The sequence below is a fragment of the Pan troglodytes genome, chromosome 16 (assembly GCF_028858775.2).
Source record: "Pan troglodytes isolate AG18354 chromosome 16, NHGRI_mPanTro3-v2.0_pri, whole genome shotgun sequence".
In the NCBI taxonomy this organism is placed as follows: Eukaryota; Metazoa; Chordata; class Mammalia; order Primates; family Hominidae; genus Pan; species Pan troglodytes.
In genome coordinates, this window is record NC_072414.2 from 32,132,843 (window position 1) to 32,156,887 (window position 24,045).

At 38.3% G+C, this 24,045-nt stretch overlaps 1 protein-coding gene across 5 annotated transcripts in view; it reads left to right on the forward strand.

Annotated features, from left to right (window-relative positions):
• Positions 1-24,045, forward strand: part of BUB1B (BUB1 mitotic checkpoint serine/threonine kinase B) — a 60,499-nt gene that overhangs the window by 10,815 nt on the left and 25,639 nt on the right. For 3 of the 5 annotated variants that reach the window (XM_510299.7, XM_009428788.5, XM_063794724.1), the window contains exons 5-8: positions 4,624-4,820; positions 12,236-12,405; positions 13,689-13,903; positions 14,075-14,166. In XM_510299.7, coding sequence (XP_510299.5) covers positions 4,624-4,820; positions 12,236-12,405; positions 13,689-13,903; positions 14,075-14,166 — 674 coding nt within the window. Of the gene's footprint in view, positions 1-4,529; positions 4,821-12,235; positions 12,406-13,688; positions 13,904-14,074; positions 14,167-24,045 lie in introns of all 5 variants that reach the window. The other 2 variants (XM_063794726.1, XM_063794725.1) reach the window with 1 other exon arrangement.

Consider the following 24,045-nt stretch of genomic DNA (forward strand, 5'->3'; position numbering starts at 1 on the left):
ACAGCCAAAAATGTCTGCTTCAGCTGGGCATGGTGGCTCATGCCTATAATCCCAGCACTACTTTGTACTGTCTTACTTGACATGTAGGAAAAACATATTTTTTATTAAAAAAATGACCACCGTTTCTTAGACATTAATATTACTGCTTTTATTCTAAAATAAATTAAAAAAATAAACAATAAATATTTGGAATTATTTACAACCACTACAATATGATGATGAAATATTGACATTAAAACTGATACGATTTCTTACTAAAATAAATCTCTTGGCATTAAAACTGATAAGATTTCTTAATAAAATAAAGTAAGAAATAAATTTCTTAGTAAAATAAAGTAATAAAGTAAGAAATAAATTTCTTACTAAAATAAAGTAATAAAGTAAGAAATAAATTTCTTACTAAAGTCTTAAGGAGGACTGATTTTAAACTTCCAATACAGTTGACCCTTGAACAACACAGGGCTTAGGTGTGCCCACCCCTCACCCAGTTGAAAGTCTGCATATAACTTTTGGCCCCCAAAATTATTAATAGCCTACTGTTGACCAGACGCCTTACCAATAACATAAAGTTGATGAACACATAGTTTGTATGCCATATGTATTATATCTTTTTTTTTTTACAACAATGTTAGCTAGAGAAAAGAAAATGTTATTAAGAAAATTATAAGGAAGAGAACGTATATTTAATAGTCATTAAGTGGATCATTGTAAAGATCTTCATCCTCGTCTTCACATTGAGTAGGCTGAGGAGGAAGAAAACGGGTTCGTCTTGCTGTCTCACGGGTGGCAGAGATGGAAGAAAATCTGTGTATATGTGAACCTATGCAGTTCAGACCTGTGTTGTTCAAGGGTCAACTGTAGTTACAAGTATAGAAAATTAGGTAAATCCTGAAGGCATAAGGTATCTTGATTTCCTCAGGACATTCGACAAATATTTTTACATCCTTAGTGAAAGGTTGGAGAAATTACCTTATGGATATTAGTTACAGAAACTTATAATGAAGAATGGCACCCAAAGAATGCTAAACAGATTTGTTAGCCTAGAGTCTGTGGACCCTGGTGGTGTAACAATGGATTTTGTCCTTCATTTGTCACTAGCCTAAATAATATCTTTACATGTAATTTATTAAAAGATTGGAGACTGGGTGTGGTGGCTCCCACCTGTAATCCCAGCACTTTGGGAGGCCAAGGTAGGTGTATCATCTGAGGTTAGGAGTTCGAGACCAACCTGGCCAACACGGTGAAACCTCATCTCTACTAAAAATACAAAAAATACAAAAATTAGCCACACGTGGTGGTGCACACATGTAATCCCAGTTACTCGGGAGGCTGAGGCAGGAGAATCGCTTGAACCCAGGAGACAGAGGTTGCATGAACTGAGATCATGCCACTGCACTCCAGCCTGGGCGACAGAGCGAGACTCAGTCTCAGAAAAAAAGATAAAAAAAAAAAAAAAAAAAAAAAGATTGGACTAGCTGCACCTCTAAAGTGACTTTTAATCCCAGGATTCTATGATTATATTTAATTGGAGTTGTTAAAAGTAACAATTAATTAGAATAATTTATCTGTTTATTTTTGATAACCTGGTGCTTGTACTGAAGAAGAATAATATCATGAAGTAAAAAGCATAATCTAGATCAGTGCTACTGAAAGAAGGGTTTGCATACTGTTTGAGATAAGTACAAAAATTGAAAGTGAGCTTTTGGAAACTTTGGTAACAATTTGATATTGCCGGGACATCCAAGCACATCATCATTCTTCGAGTAACTTCTGTTTTTATTGTACTTTATATCAGTCCATAATGGAACACACACATACACACAATAAAACTGGCCCCTTCGCCACAGATTATTTGAGAAGCACGGGTATAGACAACCATCAAATTCAAATGATCAGCACTAGAATGATCAGCAATAATCTGAACTTTGTATGTGGCTAACGAGGTACATATTAAACTATTGCTTTTTCTTTGTGGGTCTGGTCAAGAGGAGTAACAGATGAATTCTTCACACTACTTTCTTTCACTTTGCAGAAGGATTTCTCCAGTCAGTTATTTTATGTGACTCCTACAGTCTAGCTAAGGAAAAAATTGTTTCTGGAAAACTTCTGGTATTTTTATTTAAAGGTATAAAATTATTTTAGTTTGGCAATTTAAGGGTTACCAAAAAAAAGGTTTATTTAACTTTTAGATCTATTAATCTAACCATATAGTCCTTTTATTTATGTTATTTCTTAAGTGATCTTATTCAGCACTCTGAATAACCTGATCTTTACTGGCTGTCCCACGCACGAGAACACCAGAACCATTCAGAAAGCTCTCAAAATAGTGAAATCAATGTTAAGCTATATTTATGTAGTGACAGATATCAAAGACTGGATCTTATACTGGTAGCACATTCAGAGTTATAACTTTTCTTGAAACACCACCACGTATGAGAAAACATCACTAATTTAAATAAGCAAGAAAAATCCATTTACTGAATTACTGCGAAATTAAACTATAAAATACTAATTATTTCTGTTAAAGATATAAATAAAACATTCCATTTATTTAGCATTTGTTGTACTAGACCATGATTAAGGGCTGGCATATAATAGCAATGTCTTCTGAGTTTGTAGAGCTTAGTTTATCTGAAAGACAAATGTGAAGCCATTGATTGTAACTGTAACAGAGAGAAAATTACGAGTTCTATAGGAACAAATACAAGAAGGACTTAACCTGGGCTAGACAATTAGGAACAGATAAATAGGAGATATTTGGTAAAGTAACAAATGGTAGCTTCTCTAGTAGTAAAAGAACTCCTAACTAGAACATTGAAAGGCTATTTTTGACCAGGCATGGTGGCTCACACCTGTAATCCCAGCACTTTGGGAGGCCGAGGTGGGTGGATCACAAGGTCAAGAGATGGAGACCATCCTGGCCAATATGGTGAAACCCCATCTCTACTAAAAATACAAAAATTAGCCAGCCGTGGTGGCGGGCGCCTGTAGTCCCAGCTACTCGGGAGGCTGAGGCAGGAGAATCACTTGAACCTGGGAGGCGGAAGTTGCAGTGAGGCGAGATCGCGCCGCTGCACTCCAGCCTGGGCGACAGAGTGAGACTCTGTCTCAAAAAAAAAGAAAAAAAATGCTATTTTTATGTGAATTTAGGGATTGTTTTTAATAGCTTCTAATGCTGATTAGAGTCTGGTGGAATGAGTATTTTTGCGAATTATTAAATTTTAGCATTAACAATTTTTACAACCTTCTCAGAAAGCAATTTGTTACTTTTTAACATAGTTCTAGGAATTTCTCTTAAGGGAATAATGTAAAATGTGAAAGGTTGTATGCATGAAGTTATTTTTTATACAATTATTTATAATTGGGCAAAATTAGAAGTTGTTTAAATATCCAGAAGTAGATGAACAATTAAATTATGGAAGCTCTATTAGATGAAACATGATGCATTCATTTAAAAATAATAGTGAAAAGAATTCGAGGTTGCAGTGAGCTATGATTGCGACACTGCAGTCCAGCCTGGGCAACAGAGCAAGACCTTGTCTCTAGAAATAAAAAAAAATAAAAAATAATGGTTAAGTGTAAGCAGCAGCATGGAAAAGTGAATGATGCAGTATTATAGTGGAATAAAAGCAAATTTTATTATGATCAAAACTTTATAAGATAATACATATCCTTTCATCCTTAAGGGAAAAAAGACTGAAAAAATTTATCAAAATGTTTGTGATGTGAAGTTTTTAGTGATATTTTCCTCCCTCTTGCTAATAGAATTATCTACATTGTATATGGTCTCACAATGTCCCTTCTAAAACACAGATTTGACTATGTCATTCCTTTGCTTATCGCTCACCCACCCTAACACATACAACAATTACTATTAGGCAGATTCAAAATTGATTAGCTTGATATTCAAGACCTATCACAGCCTTTTTCTCCAGACTACTATCTTGCCTGGACCCCTACGTAACTTTTAATTTTCTGTATCTTTGCTTATGCTATTTTCTCTGGCTGAAATACCCTTCCCTTCCCATTTTCCACCTGATGAAAGTACATTTTTCCTTCAGGGCTAAGCTCAAATGTTAACCCCTTCCTCCCCCTTTTTTTAAATTTTCTTTAGAGACAGGGTCTCACTCTGTCACCCAGGCTAGAATGTAGTGGCACCATCATAGTTCACTGCAGCCTCAAACTCTTGGGCTCAAGTGATTCTCCTGCCCCAGCCTCCTGGGTAGCTAGGACTACAGGCGCCTTCCACCATGCCCAGCTAAAGTTTTAAATTTTGTTGTAGAGACAGGGTCTTGTTATGTTGCCCAGGCTTGTCTCAAACTCCTAACCTCAAGCGATCCTCCTACTCCTACCTCGGCCTCACAAAGTGCTGTAATTACAGGCAGAAGCGACTGCACCTGGCTTATTACTCCTTCTTGAAGCCTTTACTCTCCAACTCTTCTTACAAATCGCTCAGTTTTGCCTCTTTTTTAGGTCCTCCCAGTATGGTCCTTATCACATTGTAATAATAGATTTTTTTTTCAATACAGGAATTGCATGTAGTATCTCCAGTGATTGTTTGGCAACTAATAGACATTCAATACGTGAGTAGAAATTGGTTAACTGTTAACACTTCTGTTACAGGGGCGTTTATGCAATGAGCCTTTGGATATGTACAGTTACTTGCACAACCAAGGGATTGGTGTTTCACTTGCTCAGTTCTATATCTCATGGGCAGAAGAATATGAAGCTAGAGAAAACTTTAGGAAAGCAGATGCGATATTTCAGGAAGGGATTCAACAGAAGGCTGAACCACTAGAAAGACTACAGTCCCAGCACCGGTAAACTTTCTTTGGAGCTTGTCTTAACTCTAAAAATAATAGAAATAAATTATCTCTTTTTTGCATCTGAATAAAGTGCTTTCTGGTGGATTGGCATGTTAAGTTTACTTAGTTACTGTTCAATTTTTTTAAAGATATATTTTAAAAATTTTATTTATCATAGAGTAAAATCCACTCTTTGGTATATTGTACTAGGAGTAAAAAGACTTGTGATCATCATCATTAACAAGATACAGAATAATTTCACACCCCCCAAAAGAATTCCCTTTGTAATTAGTACCTATGCTGAATCCAAACCCCTGGCAAACACTGATTTATTCTCCAGCCTGTGGTTTTGCCTTTTCCAGAGTGCCATATAAATGGAATCATATAATATATAGCCTTTTGAGTTTGGCCTGTTTGATTTAGCATAATGCATTTGAGTTGTAAAAGTTCTTTATAGATTGTAAGTATAAGCCTTTGTCAGATATGTGATTTGAAAATATTTTCTCTCAGCTTAAGCCTGGTCTGTTCATTTTCTTAACTGTCTTTTTTAGAACAGAAGTTTTTAATTTTAAAGAAGTCTAATTTACAAGTTTTTCTTGTATGGATCGTGCTTTTGATGTTGTGTCTGAGAATTTTTTGTCTAGCCAAAGATTGTTACAGAGATTTTCATCTTCAAGTTTTCATCTTCAAGTTTTATAATTTCACTTTTTACATTTAGATCCCTTATCCATTTTGAGTTAATTTTTGTAGAGGATAGAGGTTAAGGTTCTTTTTTAGCATATTAATGTTCATTTGTTCCAATGCCAATTGTTGAAAAGACTAACCTTTCTCCATTGAATTGCCTTTATACCTTGATTTTTAAAAAATCAGTTGATCATATTTATGTAGGTTTATTTCTATTATTCTATTTTTTCTACCGATGTACGTGTCTATCCATTAGTGTTTACCATGCTATCTAGATTACTGTACCTTTTATAGTAAGTCTAGAAATCAGATAAAATGAGTCCTCTAACTTTATTCTTATATTTAACTCTGGTAGTTCATTTGACTTTCTATATAAGTTTTAGAATCAGCTTTCTGGGATTTTGATTAGGATTATACAGGAATATGGTATAATTCTCCATTTATTTAGGCTTTTTTTTTTTTTAAGTAAACTTTGGTAGATTTTTGTCTTTCAAGGAATTGATCCATTCATCCAAGTTAATGAGTTTGTGGGCATAGAGTTGTTCATAATATTCCCTTATTATGCTTTTAATGTCTGTAGGTTATATAGTGATTCTCCCTTTCTCCTGATACTGGTAATTTGTGTCTTCTCAGTCTGGCTTGGATATCAATTTTACTGATTGTTTTAGAAAACCAGCTTTTGGGTTCATTTCATTGATTTTTTTTTTCTCTTAATGATTTTCTGTTCTTAATTTTATTTCTGCACTTTATTTCTTCCCGCTTGCTTTGGATATAACTTGCTCTTCTTTTGTAGTTTAAGGTGAAAGCCTAGATCACTGATTCTAGACCTTTCTCTTTTTCTAATATAAGCATTTAATGCTCTAAATTCCCTTCTAAGCACTGCTTTAGTTGTATCCCACAAGTTGTGATATACTGTATTTTCATTTTAATTTAGTTCAAAATATTTTCTAGCTTACCCCGTGTCTTCCTTTTGACCCATGAGTTACTTAGAAGTGTATTACTTCAGTTAGGAAGTGTTTTTGGATTTTTCAGATATCTCTGTTATTGATATCTAGTTTAATTCCATAGTGGTCAGAGAACATAAGGTATATGGTTTCAAGTCTTAAATTTGTTAAGGTTTGTTTTATCACCCAGATTATGGTTTATCTTGGTGAATGTTTCATGTACACTTGAAAAATATGTGTATTCTGTTTTTTAGAGTATAATATTCTGTAAATATAATTTAGGGCAAGTTGACTGGTAGTCTGTTCTGGTCTTCTGTATCATTGATGACTTTCTGTCTACTTGTTATATCAATTACTAAGAAGGGTTTTGAAGCCTCTTTGTGATTTTGTCTATTTCTTTTAGTCCCATCAGTTTTGCCTAATATATTTTGAAGTTCTTTTAGATGCATAAACGTTTAGAAGTGACCCCTGTATCATTATATAATGTCTCCCTTTATCCCTGATAATACTCCTTATTCAGAAGTCTACCTGGTCTGATATTAGTACAGCTATTCCAGCTTCCTTTTTGTTTGCATGATACATCTTTTCCCTTTCTTTACTTTTTAAAAACCACATTTAAAAAAAAACCACTCTTAGAGTTGTATAATCATCATTACAATCTAATTTTAGAACATTTTTAACACCCTAAAATGAACCCCATGCCCATTAGCAGTCACTCTCCATTCCTACTTACCTCACTACTAGGCAACCGCTACTCTGCTTTTTGTCTCTATGGATTTGCTTATTCTGGACATTTCAGTTAAATGGAATCCTACAATACATGGTCTTTTGTGATTGGCTTCTTTTACTTAGCATACTATTTCCTTTTTTTTTTCCAGGGAGGGAAGGGTGGAACAGGGATTTTCAGCATACTATTTTCAAGGTTCATCATAAATGAACATAGTTGTGACATGTATCAGTACTTTATTCCTGTTTATTGCCGAATGATATTCCATCATATGAATATTATTTATCCATTCATCAGTTAGTGAACATTTAGGTTGTTTGCACCTTTTGGCTATTACAAAATAATACTGTTATATTTGCGTAACAGGTTTTTGTGTCATTTTCTTTTTACCCTTTTGTTAAGCTAGTTGAATTTAGCAGTGGAGGGTTATATACCAACTTTAGTGACACTTATGTTAATTAGCTTCTTTAACTTTTAACCTATGTCTTTATATTTTTTAAGTGGGTTTCTTATACACAGCAAATAGTTGGGTCTTGTTTTTTCTGTGAACTCTAACAATATCTTTTTTGTTATGTTGAGACCATTTAATAGGATTTTTAATATTGTTGGGTTTAGGTCTACTATTTTATTATTTGTTCCATGCCTTTTGTTCCTCTTCAGCCTCTTTCCTACCTTCTTTTGGATTATCTGAGTGTTTTTTAGTATTTCATTTTAATTTGTGTTATTGGCTTTTTGCTTCTTACAACTTTAAGTGGTTGCTATAAGGTATATAATATACCTAAACTTTCACATTCTACTTAATGTTTTACCATTTAAAGTAAAATACAGAAGCTTTATAACCATAAAAGTTTATTTATATTCCCTACCCTTTTGGTATACTTGCCATATGTATTACATCTATATGCATTGAAAACCCCACCAGACAATATTTTGTTTTGCTTTCAAAAGCCATATATATATATCTCTCTTAAATAACTTAGGAAAATAGTCTGTTGTGTTTACCCTTTTTTTTGTTGTTGTTCTTTCTTCATTCCTGAAGCTCCAAGTTCCCTTCTCGTATCATTTCCCTTCAGTCTGAAGAACTTCTTTTAGCCGCTTTCTTTTAGAGCAGGTCCGTTGTCAATTAATTCTCCTAGTTTTTCTTCATCTGAGAATGTCTTCATTTCATCTTCTTTCCTGAAAAATATTTTTACTGGATATAGAATTCTGGGTCAATGTTTCGTTTCTTTTTTTTTTTTTTTTTTTTTTTTGAGATGGAGTCTTGCTCTGTCACCCAGGCTGGAGTGCAATGGATGGCACGATTTCAGCTCACTGCAACCCCCACCTCCCAGGCTCAAGTGATTCTCTTGCCTCAGCCTCCCGAGTAGCTGAGTAGCTGGGACTATAGGCATGCGCCACCACACCCGGCTAATTTTTGTATTTTTAGAAGAGATGGGGTTTCATCACATTGGCCAGGCTGGTCTCAAACTCCTGACCTCAAATGGTCTGCCCACCTTGGCCTCCCAAAGTGCTGGGATTACAGGCATGAGCCACTGTACCCAGCCAACATTTCTTTTCTTTCACCACTTTAATGATGTTATCCCACTGTCTTCTGGCCTCCTTGGTTTCTTCTTTTTCTTTCTTTTCTTTTTTTTTTTGAGACGGAGTCTCGCTCTGTCGTCCGGGCTAGAGTGCAGTGGCGCAATCTCGGCTCACTGCAAGCTCCGCCTCCTGGGATTACGCCATTCTCCTGCCTCAGCCTCCCGAGTAGCTGGGACTACAGGTGCCTGCCACCACGCCTGGCTAATTTTTGTATTTTTAGTAGAGATGGGGTTTCACCGTGTTAGCCAGGATGGTCTCGATCTCCTGATCTCGTGATGCGCCTGCCTCGGCCTCCCAAAGTGCTGGGATTACAGGCATGAGCCACTGTACCCAGCCAACATTTCTTTTCTTTCACCACTTTAATGATGTTATCCCACTGTCTTCTGGCCTCCTTGGTTTCTTTTTTCTTTTTCTTTCTTTCTTTCTTTTTTTTTTTTTGAGACGGAGTCTCGCTCTGTCGTCCGGGCTAGAGTGCAGTGGCGCAATCTCGGCTCACTGCAAGCTCCGCCTCCTGGGATTACGCCATTCTCCTGCCTCAGCCTCCCGAGTAGCTGAGACTACAGGTGCCTGCCACCACGCCTGGCTAATTTTTGTATTTTTAGTAGAGATGGGGTTTCACCGTGTTAGCCAGGATGGTCTCGATCTCCTGATCTCGTGATGCGCCTGCCTCGGCCTCCCAAAGTGCTGGGATTACAGGCATGAGCCACTGCGCCCGGCCCTCTGTGGTTTCTAATAATAAATCTATAGTCATTTAGTAGTTCCTGACCTATACATAATGTGTTGATTTTCCTCTGGCCTTGTCCAAGATTTTTTCTTGTTCAGTTTTGGTTTTCAGAAGTTTGATTGTGATGTGTCTAGATGTGGTTTTTTTTTTTTTTTTTTTTTTTTTTGAGACTGAGTCTAGCTCTGTTGCCTAGGCTGGAGTGCAGTGGCACGATCTCAGCTGACAGCAACCTCCACCTCCCGGGTTCAAGCGATCCTCCTGCCTCAGCCTCCTGAGTAGCTGGGATTACAGGCATGCGCCACCATACCCAGCTAATTTTCTATTTTTAGTAGAGATGGGGTTTCTCCATGTTGGTCAGGCTGGTCTCCAACTCCCAATCTCAGGTGATCCGCCCGCCTCGGCCTCCCAAAGTGCTGGGATTACAGGCGTGAGCCACCACGCCTGGCCTAGATGTGATTTTCTTTACATTTAATCTGGGCTTCACTGGGCCTTTTGAATTTGTAAATGTATGCCTTTCACAAAATTTGACAAGTTTTCAGCCGTTATTTTTAAAATGATTTTTTATACCTATTATCTCTTTCTTCTTTCTCTCTCAGAGACTTCAGTTGCACAAATTTTAGACCATTTCCCCCGACTCTGCTACTAATAATCTGTCCAAATTAAACCTTTTGATATCATTCCATAGGTCCCTGAAGCTCTGTTTAACCATTTTTCTTTTTGTTTTTCAGATTGTCCCATTTTTATTGCTCTGTCTTCAGGTTCACTTATTCTTTTCTCTTCCATCTCCATCCTGCTATTGAAACCATTCAACATAAATTTTTTATTTCAGATACTGTATTTTTCAATTCTAAAATTTCTGTTTCATTCTTTTTTATAATTTCTGTTTCTCTGTTGAGAATTTCTGTCTTTCCATTCATTTCAAATGTTTTTACCTTCATCTCATGGAACATAGTTATATTAGGTACTTTAAAATCTCCAGGCTGGGCACAGTGGCTCACGCCTGTAATCCCAACACGCTAGGAGGCCAAGGCGGGGGAATCACTTGAGGTCAGGAGTCTGAGACCAGCCTGGCCAATATGGTGAAACCCTGTCTCTACTAAAAATACAAAAATTAGCTGTGCATGGTTGTGGGTGCCTGTAATCTCAGCTACTCGGGAGGCTGAAGCAGGAGAATCGCTTGAACCCAGGAGGCAGAGGTTGTTGTGAGCCGAGATTGTGCCACTGTACTCCAGCTTGGGTGACAGAATGAGACTCCATCTCAAAAAACAAAATAAAATCTCCATCTGAAAACTATACCATCTGGGTCATTTTATGTTTGCATTTGCTTATTGTTTTTTCCTTTGAAAGTTGGTCACATTTTTCTAGTTCTTTGTGTGTCAAGTAATTCTTGTACCCTGGACATTTATCCTGACCATATGTTATAAGACTCTGATCCCGTTGGCCAATATTCCCTGGAGAATATCTATGTTTTTGTCTTAGTAGACAACCACACTTCAGATATTACAAGTTCTTTGTCATCTTGTGTGGCTGTTGGTTCCACTGTCAGTTCAGTTTTCAAGACCTTTGCTGTGTTGCTTTGGGTCTGTCCCATGCACGTCCTGCTTATGGGTTAATCTGGGGCTTGGGCAGTGGTTTATATCATTGTTCAGTTCTCAAAGCCTTTTCTGTGCTGCTTTGAATCTACCCTGTGCATGCATAGCTCAAGAGGGAACCTAAGATGTATGCCAATTCACATACAGAATTAGGAGATCCTCTTGTTCAGCTCATTCCTTTGCAGTTCTCCTCCCATATTCTTTGGCCTTCAGAGTCCTCTTTTCCCAGTCCTCAGGCCAGAAAGATGGGGTTTCTCTGAGTTTTACATTCACATACCACCACTGCAACAGTTCAAAACCACAAGAGAAAATAGAAGAATAAAAAAACAGGAAACAATCCTGCGTGGGTTGTTTCTTCAAGTTTTGACCCCTCTCCACAGTCTGCTTGCTTTTGTTGACTTTTCAGAGCCCTCAGTTAGTTGCTTTTTTTGTATATTGTCTACAGTTTTTAATTCCTATCAGTGAGAGAAAGAGAAAAGGTATAGTGGGCATACTCCATCTTGGCCAACACCTGCAATTTATTCTGGGTTTTTTGGGGTTTTTTTTACCCTTATGATAATACTTTTTAAGGCTAGTTAAATGAAGCAGTGGTAGGAATGGAGAATCTCTTCTGATAATACTTAAAACTGTGGCAGCAGCATAGGAAGTTTACTTTTCAAACTTCTGCCAACTTTGCTAAAGTACAATGTCATGTCATATGCAACTTCATTTCATATAGGTCAGGAGAAACTGTATATGTGTGTGCGTGCACGTGCGCGCATGCATGTGTATAGAAAAAGAGACACAGTGATAAAATAGATGTGGCACAGTGTTAACAATTGGTGGGTCAAGTTTTCTAATAAAAAGTTAGTGGGGAAATTCTAATCTTAATAAACTCTGTGATCTTAGTCTTAATAACCCTAACATGATCCTCAGATCAACTTAATGGTGATTTTCAGAATAATTTAAATTGGTCAAACTTGGGCATTTAATGGGAGAGTTAAATAATTCTAGCCAAAACTTTTCATGATCTTAAGGTGACTCTCTTTACTTCTGAGAGAATAAACATGTTCTTTGGGATATTTCTGCATTCTTCCCCCAGCCTGCTCTTCTAATTTGTTTACTTTAACAAATTGGAAATTTTGAGTCTGGTAAAATAGTGGTCACCTCACTAAAAGTTGTGCATTCTGCTACTTTAGACAATTCCAAGCTCGAGTGTCTCGGCAAACTCTGTTGGCACTTGAGAAAGAAGAAGAGGAGGAAGTTTTTGAGTCTTCTGTACCACAACGAAGCACACTAGCTGAACTAAAGAGCAAAGGGAAAAAGACAGCAAGAGCTCCAATCATCCGTGTAGGAGGTGCTCTCAAGGGTAAGTTTGTTAAACGTTATTTCGGAAAACTGTTAGTTTCTAGTGGTAAAAACATGTAAGAAGATAATACATAAATATACCTGTGGACACTTCTAGTTTGCTGAATACTGAGTAGCAAAAAGAAGGAAGTCAAAGGAGAGCTAATATTACAGTGTGCAGTAAAATCAAAATGCATCAGTAATTTTGTGTCTTAATTAAGAAAGACCTAACATTCAGGAAGCATCAAGATTTTCTGAGTTTGAATTGTTAGTTGAAAGAAGATATGTAGTAACATAGCAGGTGTTGTTAAAGTGAAGCTTACGTATACCAAAGCCTCAGAGAATGATACTAATATGGTTAAGAACCCTGCCTTCAGAGCCCTTTGGGACCAGAAATTAGACTCTCTATATACCCAAAGATCAGCAATAATTTTTTTTAATTAACACGGACTTTTTTTTTTTTTTAAGAGATAGGTTCTCGCTCTGTTGCCTGAAACGTGGTAGTGCAATCATAGCTCACCGCAGCTTCAAACTCCTAGGCTCAAGCAGTCCTCTTGCCTCAGCCTCCCAAGTAGCTAGGATTATAGGTGTGAGCCACTGCATCTGGACAACACTGACTATTTTTTAGAGTAGTTTTAGGTTCATAGCAAAATTGAGCAGAAGGTACAGAGAATAATAAGCTTTTATTTACTAAATTTATAGCAGTTAGACATGTAAACCAGGCTGTTTTTTTAATCTCTTATTTCTTTCCTGGTATCAGTTTATCAATAATCAGAATGTTGCTTGGTGGTTCTAGAATTAGGTTATAGGGAGTGTATGGTCCCAAAGGCTATTTCATCCAGATCATGATGAAGCTTGGTTAATAACCAGCCCCACAACAGAGAAAACCCCTAATAAATAGGTTAATTTTGTATTCTCTAGTTCCAGTATATCTCTGCTGATTTCCATTGAGAGAAAATTTAAAACTGAAGAATAAAACTTAGGTTAGTTTCTGATAAAACTAGATAATGTTATAATGATGACTGAAGGAAGATGCAGAATGTCTTTTTTGGAAATTTGTGAATAAAAGATGTGGGGTGACTAGAGGAGGGAAAAGAAGGCAGAATATAAGTAACAAAGAATGGATAAAACGATTCTATTTTTGATTTATTAATTTTTTTAAAGATTATTTTTAAAATTTCTTTCTTTTTTTTCTGTTGTAGTGGAAATACTGTCCTTGAGTTGAGGAAGAATAGGTATACTTTATCTGGCATCTAAGTTAATAATGAAACATTTTACATGAGGTTTTAATATTTTTGCTCCTAGCTCCAAGCCAGAACAGAGGACTCCAAAATCCATTTCCTCAACAGATGCAAAGTAATAGTAGAATTACTGTTTTTGATGAAAATGCTGATGAGGCTTCTACAGCAGAGTTGTCTAAGCCTACAGTCCAGCCATGGATAGCACCCCCCATGCCCAGGGCCAAAGAGAATGAGCTGCAAGCAGGCCCTTGGAACACAGGCAGGTCCTTGGAACACAGGGTAAGGACTCTTAGATCCAGTGCTTTGCTGACACAACAAAGACTTCACATTTAGGGTAGAGAAGTATTTTTACCATCTCTTTTAATTCCTCTTGAATATTTAGCCATGGTCTATATATGCTGTCTGAGAACATAAAACTATGGTAATTTTAGTTTTCTTCTTCATCTCCAGCCTCGTGGCAATACAGCTTCACTGATAGCTGTACCCGCTGTGCTTCCCAGTTTCACTCCATATGTGGAAGAGACTGCACAACAGCCAGTTATGTGAGTGTGGTTTTTGGATATTTTGAAGTGGGAATTATTAAGGGTGGGCAGAGGCACCTATTCTACTTCCCAAAGGCAGTTTCTTCTTTATGAAGATGAAAGTAACCAGGCCAGGCGCAGTAGCCCACACCTGTAATCCCAGCACAGGCTGAGGCAGGAGGATCCCTTGAGCCTAGGTGTTCAAGACCAGCCTGGGCAGCCTAGTGAGACCCTGTCTCTATTTATTAAAAAAAAAAGTAACCAGACAAAATTTTGTATATCCTTTATGTTTGTATTCCTTTGAGTATGTTAGGGTTAAAAGACCATTTGTTAATATTTTATTAAGGAATAAACATTAATTAGGTTTATATTTTCATTACTGAACATTGCTTTAGGAAAATCAATGGTGGCTATTCTGGAAGATGGATTGAACATACATAAATAAGCTATTGGAATAGTTCAGGCAAGGATATTAAGGGGCGGTATTTGGGCAGGGTAATGGTAATGAAAGGAGAAAGGAGCTTGGATGAGAGAGGTTTCAGCAGTAGAGTTAGAAGATTTGTCTGATGGGATAATGGGGATGTAGGGAAAAGATAATGTGATTTAAATGAGACGTTCTCATTTTGTCATTGATAGTAATGAGAAATTATGATAGTTTTCCCTCTTATCCTGCTTTTTCCTTCTGGACATATTTTTCCTCTTTCTTCCTAATCCTTAGCATTTCTGTTTTTAAGAAAAAGTATAGTAGCCGGTGGTTAAATAAAAAAGCCAGCCTGAGATTTAGTCTAATGCTTAACATTGCCTAGTTCTTTTTTTTTTTTTTTTTTTTTTTGAGATGGAGTCTCGCTCTGTCGCCGAGGCTGGAGTGTGGAGTGCAGTGGTGTGATCTGGGCTCACTGGAAGCTCAGCCTCCCAGGTTCACGCCATTCTCCTGCCTCAGCCTCCCAAGTAGCTGGAACTACAGGCGTCTGCCACCACGCCCAGCTAATTTTTTTTTTTTGTAGTGGACACGGGGTTTCACCGTGTTAGCCAGGATGGTCTCGATCTCCTGACCTAGTGATCCGCCCGCCTTGGCCTCCCAAAGTGCTGGAATTACAGGCGTGAGCCACCGCGCCCGGCCCTAGTCCTAATACTAGGTTGAATTCTGTCCCAGTGCAAGAGTTACCTCATAACTAATTTATAACTCCCACTACATGCTAGGAATGCAAAAATAATAATTAAGATTTTGAGCAAAAATTCTGCCTAAGTGCTCAGGACAAGGGGAAGGCTATTTTTTTTCTTTCTTTTTTTTTTTTGTTTCTTTTTAAACAGAGTCTTGCTCTGTTGCCCAGCAGGCTGAAGTGCAGTGGCACCATCTCAGCTCACTGCAACCTCGACCTCCTGGTTCAACGGGCATGGCAGCCCACGTTTGCCATCCCAGCACTTTGGGAGGCCAAGGTAGGAGAATCACTCCAGGCCAGGAGTTCGAGACCAGCCTGGGCAACATAGCAAAAACCTGACCCTACAAAACAAATTTTTTTTTTTTTTTGAGACGGAGTCTTGCTCTGTTGCCCAGGCTGGAGTGCAGTGGCATGATCTCAGCTCACTGCAAGCTCTACCTCCCAGGTTCACGCCATTCTCCTGCCTCAGCCTCCCGAGTATCTGGGACTACAGGCGCCTGCCACCACGCCTGGCTAATTTTTTCTATTTTTTAGTAGAGACGGGATTTCACCGTGTTAGCCAGGATGGTCTCGATCTCCTGACCTCATGATCCGCCCACCTCAGCCTCCCAAAGTGCTGGGATTACAGGTGTGAGCCACCACACCCGGCCAACAATTTTTTTTTAATTAGCTGGGTATGGTGGTGGGTGCCTGTAGTCCTAACTACTCGAGTGGCTGAAGCAGGAGGATCACTTGAGCCCAAGAATTTGAAGCTACAGTAAGCTATGATCATGCCACAGCACTCCAGCCTGGGCAACAGGGCAAGAGCCTATCTCTAAAAAATAAATCAATTATAATAATAAAGAAAAATCAGCTTGGCATCATGGCTCATGCCTGTAATTTCAGCACTTTGGGAGGCTGAGGTGAAAGGATCGCTTGAGCCCAGGAGTTCAAGACCAGCCTGGGCAACACAGGGAGACCCTGTCTCCACAAAAAATTTAAAAATTAGCCAAGTGCAGTGGCTTGCACCTGTGGTCCCAGCTACTTGGGAGGCTAGGGATCACTTGAGCCCAGGAGTTTGTGGCTACGGTGAGCTGTGACAGCACCACTGCATTCTAGCCTGAGTACAGAGTGAGACCTTGTCTCAGAAATAAATAACGAAAATAAAAAAGAAAATCCTATGAGCCTTTATAGAAATTGATAACATACATTTGTAGATGTCTGGTTTTTCTAATGTTTCAAGTCATTTTGTAGAAACATGACTTATGTTAAAATTAATATGGTACAGGAAATATTAAACTTATTATTTTTGAGACAGAGTCTCACTCTGTTGCCCAGGCTGGAGTGCAGTGGTACAATCTTGGCTCACTGCAACCTCCGCCTCCTAAGTTCAAGCAATTCTCCTGCGTCAGCCTCCTGAGTAGCTGGGATTACAGGTTTGGGCCACCATGCCCGGCTGATTTTTGTATTTTTAGTAGAGGCAGGGTTTCACCATGTTGGTCAGGCTGGTCTTGAACTGACCTCATGATCTGCCTGTCTCGGCCTCCCAAAGTGCTGGGATTACAGGCATGAGCCACCGTGCCCGACCTAAACTTATTTTTATTTTAAATTCTTTTCCATGGATGTTTTATTTGACCTCTCCACACATTTTTCTTTAGGTTGCGTTTTGCTTAGTGATGTATAGAAGCTCTTCATAGATGAAGAAAATCAGCTAAAAATCTATAATACGAGTTGCAAATATTTTCCCCCTACTTTGTCCTTGTCTTTTGGCTTCATGTAGCAGTAACCATTATGCTTTTAATTATCATACAGTCAAATTTAAGTTTTCTTTTTTTTTTTTTTTTTTCGAGACAGAGTCTTGCTCTGTTACCCAGGCTGGAGTGCAGTGGCGCCGTCGCAGCTCACTGTAACCTCCGCCTCCCGGGTTCAAGCAATTCTCCTGCCTCAGCCACCCGAGTAGCTGGCATTATAGACGCCCGCCACCACGCCCAGCTAATTTTTGTATTTTTAGTAGAGCCATGGTTTCACCATATTGGCCAGGCTGGTCTCGAACTCCTGACCTCGAGATCTGCCCGCCTTAGCCTCCCAAAGTGCTGGGATTACAGGCATGAGCCACTGCACTCAGCCTTTTAAAGCTTTTTTTTTTTTTTCTAAACTTCATCGAAATATAATTCCGTGGCTTTTAGTATGTTCACAGAGTTGTGCAACCCTTACCACAATCAATTTTAGAGCATTTTTATCACTCCAGAAAGAACCTTGTACCCATACCTGTAAGACTCGATTCCCCACCATTACCCCAATCCCCACCCCAGCAACCAACTGTTTTTTTCTCTATAGATAATTTGCCAATTCTAGACATCTCGTGTAAATAATATAATATGTGGTCTTTGTTTTTTTTTGTTTGTTTGTTTTTTGTTTTTTAGACAGAGTCTTGCTCTGTCGCCCAGGCTGGAGTACATTGGTGCAATCTCTGCTCACTGCAACCTTCGCCTCTCCAGTTCAAGCATTTCTCCTGTCTCAGCCTCCTGAGTATCTGGGACTATAGGCATGTGCCACCACTCCTGGCTAACTTTTGTATTTTCAGTAAAGACAGGCTTTCACCACGTTGGCCAGGCTGGTCTCAAACTCCTGACCTCAAGTGGTCCGCCCACCTCGGCTTCCCAGACTGCTGGGATTATAGGCGTGAGCCACTGCGTCTGGGCAGTGTATGGTCTTTTCTAACTGGTTTCTTTCACTTAGGGTAGTGTTTTCAAGGTTCATCCACGTTGTGACATGTATCAGTACTTCATTATTTTTTATTGCCAAGTAATATTCCGTTGTGTGGCTTCACAACATTTTATTTAACCATTCATCAGTTGATACAAATTTTAATTGTTTTCATTTTTTGGCTATTATGGATAATGCTGCTGTGAATACCGTGTATACATTTTTGTGTGGACATGTGTTTTCGTTTTTCTTGGCTGTATACCTAGGAGAGGAATTGCTGGATCGTGTGATAACTCCATGTTTAATATTTTGAGGAACTGTCAAATTGTTTTCCAAAAAAGCTGTACCATTTTACCTTCTCACATTCCCCTAATGTACGAGTACTCCAATTCCTTCCCAACACTTGTTATTATGCTTTTTTGGTCATTGTCATTCTAACAGAGATGTGAAGTGGTATTTCGCTGGTTTTGATTTGCATTTTCCTAGTGACTAATGATGTTGAGCCTATTTTCATAGGTTTATTGGCCTTTTGTATATCTTCTTTGGAGAAATGACTGTTTAAATCCTTGGCCTATTTTTCCTTTGGATTACAGTAGTCCCTCCTTATCTGTAGGGGATACGTTCCAAGACTCCAGTGGATGCCCGAAACTTGATAGTACCAAACCATTTATATACTATGTTTTATCTTATACATGCACGTGGCCATAACTTTTGCAGTTTGAGGTATGACAGCAAAACTAACTTTTTTTCCTTCTTCACAATTTCACTGATAGAAGATTCATTCTTACTGTAAATCTTACTAACTTCAGCATGTGATTTATTTTTTATTTTTTTATTTTTATTTTTAGTGAAAGTTGAGGCTGGGCGTGGTGGCTGATGCCTGTAATCTCAGCACTTTGGCTTTGGGAGGCTGGGGCAGGAGGATTGCTTGAGACCAGGAGTTCAAGACCAGCCTGAGCAATATAATGAGACCCCATCTCTACTAAAAATAAAAATACACTGGCTGGGCATAGTGGCACATGCCTATGGTTTCCGTTACTATGGAGGATGAGGTGGGAGGATTGTTTGTGCCCAGGAGTCTACGGCTGCGTGAGCCAGGGTCACGCCACTGTACTCCAGCCTAGGCAACAGATTCAGATCCTGTCTCTAAAAATAAAATAAAACAATAAAATAAAAGTTAAGAACTTTCACCTTTGGCATATCCAAATCACCAGCATCGCTACTCTTGTGCTTTGGGGCCATTATTAAGTATAATAAGGGTTACTTGAACACAAGAACTGCAATGCTGGGACAGCTGATCTGATAAGAGTCAGCTGCTAAGTGACTAATATGTGGATGCTGAACAAAAGGATGATTCACATCCTAGGTGGAACAAAATGGGAATATATGGGATTTCATCAGGATAGTCAGAATGCCTTGTAATTTTTTTTTTTTTTTTTTTTTTTTTTTTGAGACCGAGTCTCACTCTGTTGCCCAGGCTGGAGTGCAGTAGTGCCATCATGGCTCACTGCAACCTCAGCCTCCCGGGTTCAACCGATTCTTGTACCTCAGCCTCCCAAGTAGCTGAGATTACAGGCTTGTGCCATCACACCCAGGTAATTTTTGTGTTTTTATTAGAGACGGGGTTTCGCCATATTGCCCAGGCTGGTCTCGAACTCTTGGGCTCAAGTGATCCACCCGACTCAGCATCCCAAAATGCTGGGATTACAGGCATGAGCCACTGCGCCTGGCCAGAATGATTTGTAATTTAAAACTGATGAATTATTTCTGGAATTTTTCACTTAATATTTTTGGACCACCATTGACCATAGATAACTGAAACTGCTGAAAGTGAAACCATGAGTAAGGGGAAACTACTCTATTTGGTTTTTTATTGTGAGTTTAAGAGTCTTTTATGTATTCTAGATACAACTTCTTATCAGATACATGATTTGCAAATATTTTCTCCCATTGTGGGTTGTCATTTTATTTTCTCAATGGTCTCTTTTGAAGACCAAAAGTTATTTAAAATTTTGATGAAATGCAATTTATCTGTTTTTTAAAATTTTGTCCCTGAGCTTTCAGTGTCATATCTAAGAAGGCTCTGACTAATCCAAAGTCATGAAGATTTGCTTTTATACATTTTCTTCTAGGAGTTTTATAGTTTTAGCTCTTATATTTAGGTCTGTGATCCATTCTTAGCTAATTTTTGTGTATGGTATAAGGAAGGAGTCCAAATTCATTTTTCTTCATGTGGATATCCAGTGGTCCCAGCACCACTTGTTGAAGACTACTCTTTTGCCATTGAATGGTCTTGGCACTCTTGTTGAAATATCAGTTGACCAAAATGTATGAGTTTATTTCTAGACTCTTAATTCTATTCCATTGATCTTTTTGTCTATCCTTATGTCAATACCACACAGTCTTTTTTTTTTCCCCTACACAATCTCGATTACTGCAGATTTGTAGTAACTTTTGAAATTGAGAAGGATGAATCCAACTTTGTTCCTCTTTTTAAAGATTGTTTTGACTATTCTGATTCTCTTGTAATTCCTTATACATTTTAAGATTAGCCTGTCAATTTCTGCAGAAAAGCCAGCTGGAATTTTGATAGGGATTCTGTTGAATCTATAGGTTAATTTAATGATATTGACATCTTAAAAATATTAAGTCTTCTGGTCCATGAACATGGGATGTCTTTCCAGTTATGTATATCTTTGAATTCTTTCAGTGTTTTGTAGGTTTCAGAATACAAGTTTTGCACTTCTTTTTCTTTAATTAATAGACTTTATTTTTTAGGACAGTGTTAGGTTTGCAGAAAAATGGAGTAGAAAGTACAGAGAGTTCCCACATACTCCCTCCCCACCGCTCAACCCTGTACACAGTTTTTCCTATTACTAACATCATGCATGAGTATGGTACATTTGTTATAATTGATGAACCAATATTGATACATTATTATTGGTTAAAGTTCTTTGTTTACATTAGGATTCACTCTAATGTGTTTTACAGTTCTGTGTGTTTTAACAAATACATAATATTATGTATCCATCATTACAGTGTCATTCAGAATTGTTTCATTGTCCCAGAAATCCCCTTTGCTCCATTTGTTCATCCCTTTCTCTCTCTCCCAAAATCCCCTGTAACTATTGATCTTTTCATTGTCTTTATAGTTCTGCCCTTTCCAGAAAATCATGTAGCTGGAATCATAGTATATGTAGCCTTTTCAATCTGGCTCCTTCCACTTAACAATAAGGTTCCTCTGCATCTTTTTCTGGCACAATACCTCATTTATAGTGCTGAATGATATTCCGTTGTATAGATGTGCCACAATTTGTTTATCCATTCGCCCATAGGAGGTCATTTTGGTGACTTACAAGTTTTAGCAATTATGAATAAGGTTGCTGTAGACATTCATGTGCAGGTTTGTTTGTTTGTTTGTTTTAAATAGTCTTGTTCTTTCACCTACGCTGGAGTACAGTAGCATGATCCTGGCTCACTGCAGTCCTGACTCCTGGACTCAAGTGATCCTCCCACCTCATCCTCCCTAGTAGCTGGGACTACAGGTGCATGCCACCATGGCTGGCTTATTATTATTATTTTTTTAAAGATGGGGTCTCACTGTGTTGCCCAGCCTGGTCTTGAACTCCTGGGATCAAGTGATCTTCCTGTCTCAGCCTCCCAAAGCACTGGGATTACAGGCATGAGTCACCACACCCAGCCAGGTTTTGGTGCAGACATGTTTTCAACTCATTTGGCTGGATTGTATAATAAGACTAATTTTAGCTTTGTAGGAAAGTGCCAAGTTATTTTTCAAAGTAGCTATACTGTTTTGCATTCCTACCACCCATCAATGAGAGCTTCTATTGTTCCACATCCTTGGCAGCATTCAGTGTTGTCAATATTTTAGATTTTAACCACTCTAATAGGTGTGCAGCAGTATCTTATTGTTTTAATTTGCGATTCCTTAATGACATCTGGGAAGCATCTTTTCATATGCTTACTACCATCTTTTTTTTTTTTCCATATGCTTATTACCACTTTTTTTTTTTTTTTTTTCCCTTAGAGACAGTGTCTCACTCTGTTGCCCAGGCTGGGCTCAAGCAATCCTCCTGCCTTATCCATCCTGGTAGTTGGGACTATAGGTGCATGACACCATGCCTGGCTAATTTTTTTTTTTTAAAGACAGGGTCTCAGCCAGGCGTGGTGGCTCATGCTTGTAATCCCAGTACTTTGGAAGGTGAGGCAGGTGGATCATGAGGTCAGGAGTTCGCCAACATGGCAAAACCCCATCTCTACTAAAAATACAAAAATTAGCTGGGCGTGGTGGCAGGTGCCTGTAATCCCAGCTACTTAGGAGGCGGAGGCAGGAGAATCGCTTGAACCTGAGAGGCGGAGGTTGCAGTGAGCTGCGATCATGCCATTGCACTCCAGCCTAGGTGACAAGAGCAAGATTCTTTCTAAAAAAAAAAAAAAAACAGGGTCTCACTGTATTGCCCAGGCTGGTCTTGAACTCCTGGCCTCAAGTGATCCTCCTGCCTCAGCCTCCCGAAGTGCTGGAATTACAGGCCACTGTGTCCAGCTACCATCTATATGTCTTCTCTCACTTCCTTATTTTAAATTTATTGTGAAGTATTTTACTATTTTTGAAGCTATAGTAAATAGAATTTTTTCTTAATTTCATTTTCTTTTTTCCCCTTTTTTACATGCTGCCTTGAGATGTGATTAATTTTATTTTCAGATTGTTCATTGCAAATGGATAAAATAAGTTGATTTTGTATACTGATCTTGTATTCTTTGACTTTGATGAACTCGTTTGTTATCTAAGACCATATCTTCTGCAAAAAGAGATAGTTTTGCTTCTTCCTTTCCCATCTGGACTCCTTTTCTTTGTTTCTCTTGCCTAATAGCCTTGACTAGAGCTTCTAGTACAATGTTGTATAGAAGTGACAAGAATGGACATCCTTGTCTTGTTCCTGATCTTAGGGGGAAAGCATCTAGCCTTTTACCATGAAGTATGATGTTAGTGTGGGTTTTTCATAGATGTCCTCTAGCAGGTTGAGCAAGTTGGGGAAACTTTTTAAGCATGTAAATGCTTGGACCCTACCATTACAGTTTTTGATTCACTGAGTCTGGGAAGGACTGGTATCTTTAGTTGTACAAAGGTATATAAGAAAATAAAAGGTATATGAGTTATTCTGATCCACAGGGTTGAAAATATCTGCTCTATCATGGTTGAGGTGTCTTATACTTCATTCTTTTAAAAGCTATGCTGCCACTCTGATTCTTCCCCCTCAGCTGAGCACCTTGGACTTACTATTATTAGGTTCCTAATGCTATATTCTTAACTCTAATTCTTTTGGATACTAAACCATAAAAAATGGATTGTATTGCATAGGTTAACTTCTTTTCATATACTGGTTATGATTAGGATATGGTATTAAGATTTGCTTTCACCTATAAGTAATATAAGCTACTTGATTATCCCACTTATGGCTAATTTCCTTCCTTATCATAGCAGAGGTGGTACTCAGAACATAATTTTATTTTCCTTTTTTTTACATTTCAATAGGTTTTGGGGAACAGGTGGTGTTTGGTTACACAAATAAGTTACTTAGCGGTTATTTCTGAAATTTTGGTGCACCCGTCACCCGAGCAGTGTACACTGTACCCGATGTGTAGTCTTTTAACCCTTACTCCCCCCATCCTTTCCCCCAAATCCCCAAAGTCCATTGTATCATTTTTATGCCTTTGTGTCCTTATAGCTTAGCTCCCACTTATAAGTGAGAACATATGATGTTTGGTTTTCCATTCCTCAGTTACATCACTTAGAATAATGGTCTCCAATTCCATCCAGGTTGCTTCAAATGCCATTTTTTTGTTCCTTTTTGTGGCTGAGTAGTATTTCATGGTAGATATATACCACATTTTCTTTATCCACGCATTGATTGATGGGCATTTGGGCTGGTTCCATATTTTTGCAGTTGCGAATTATGCTGCTAAAATATGCATGTGCAAGTATCTTTTTCATATAATGACTTCTTTTCCTCTGGGTAGATACCCAGGAGTGGGATTG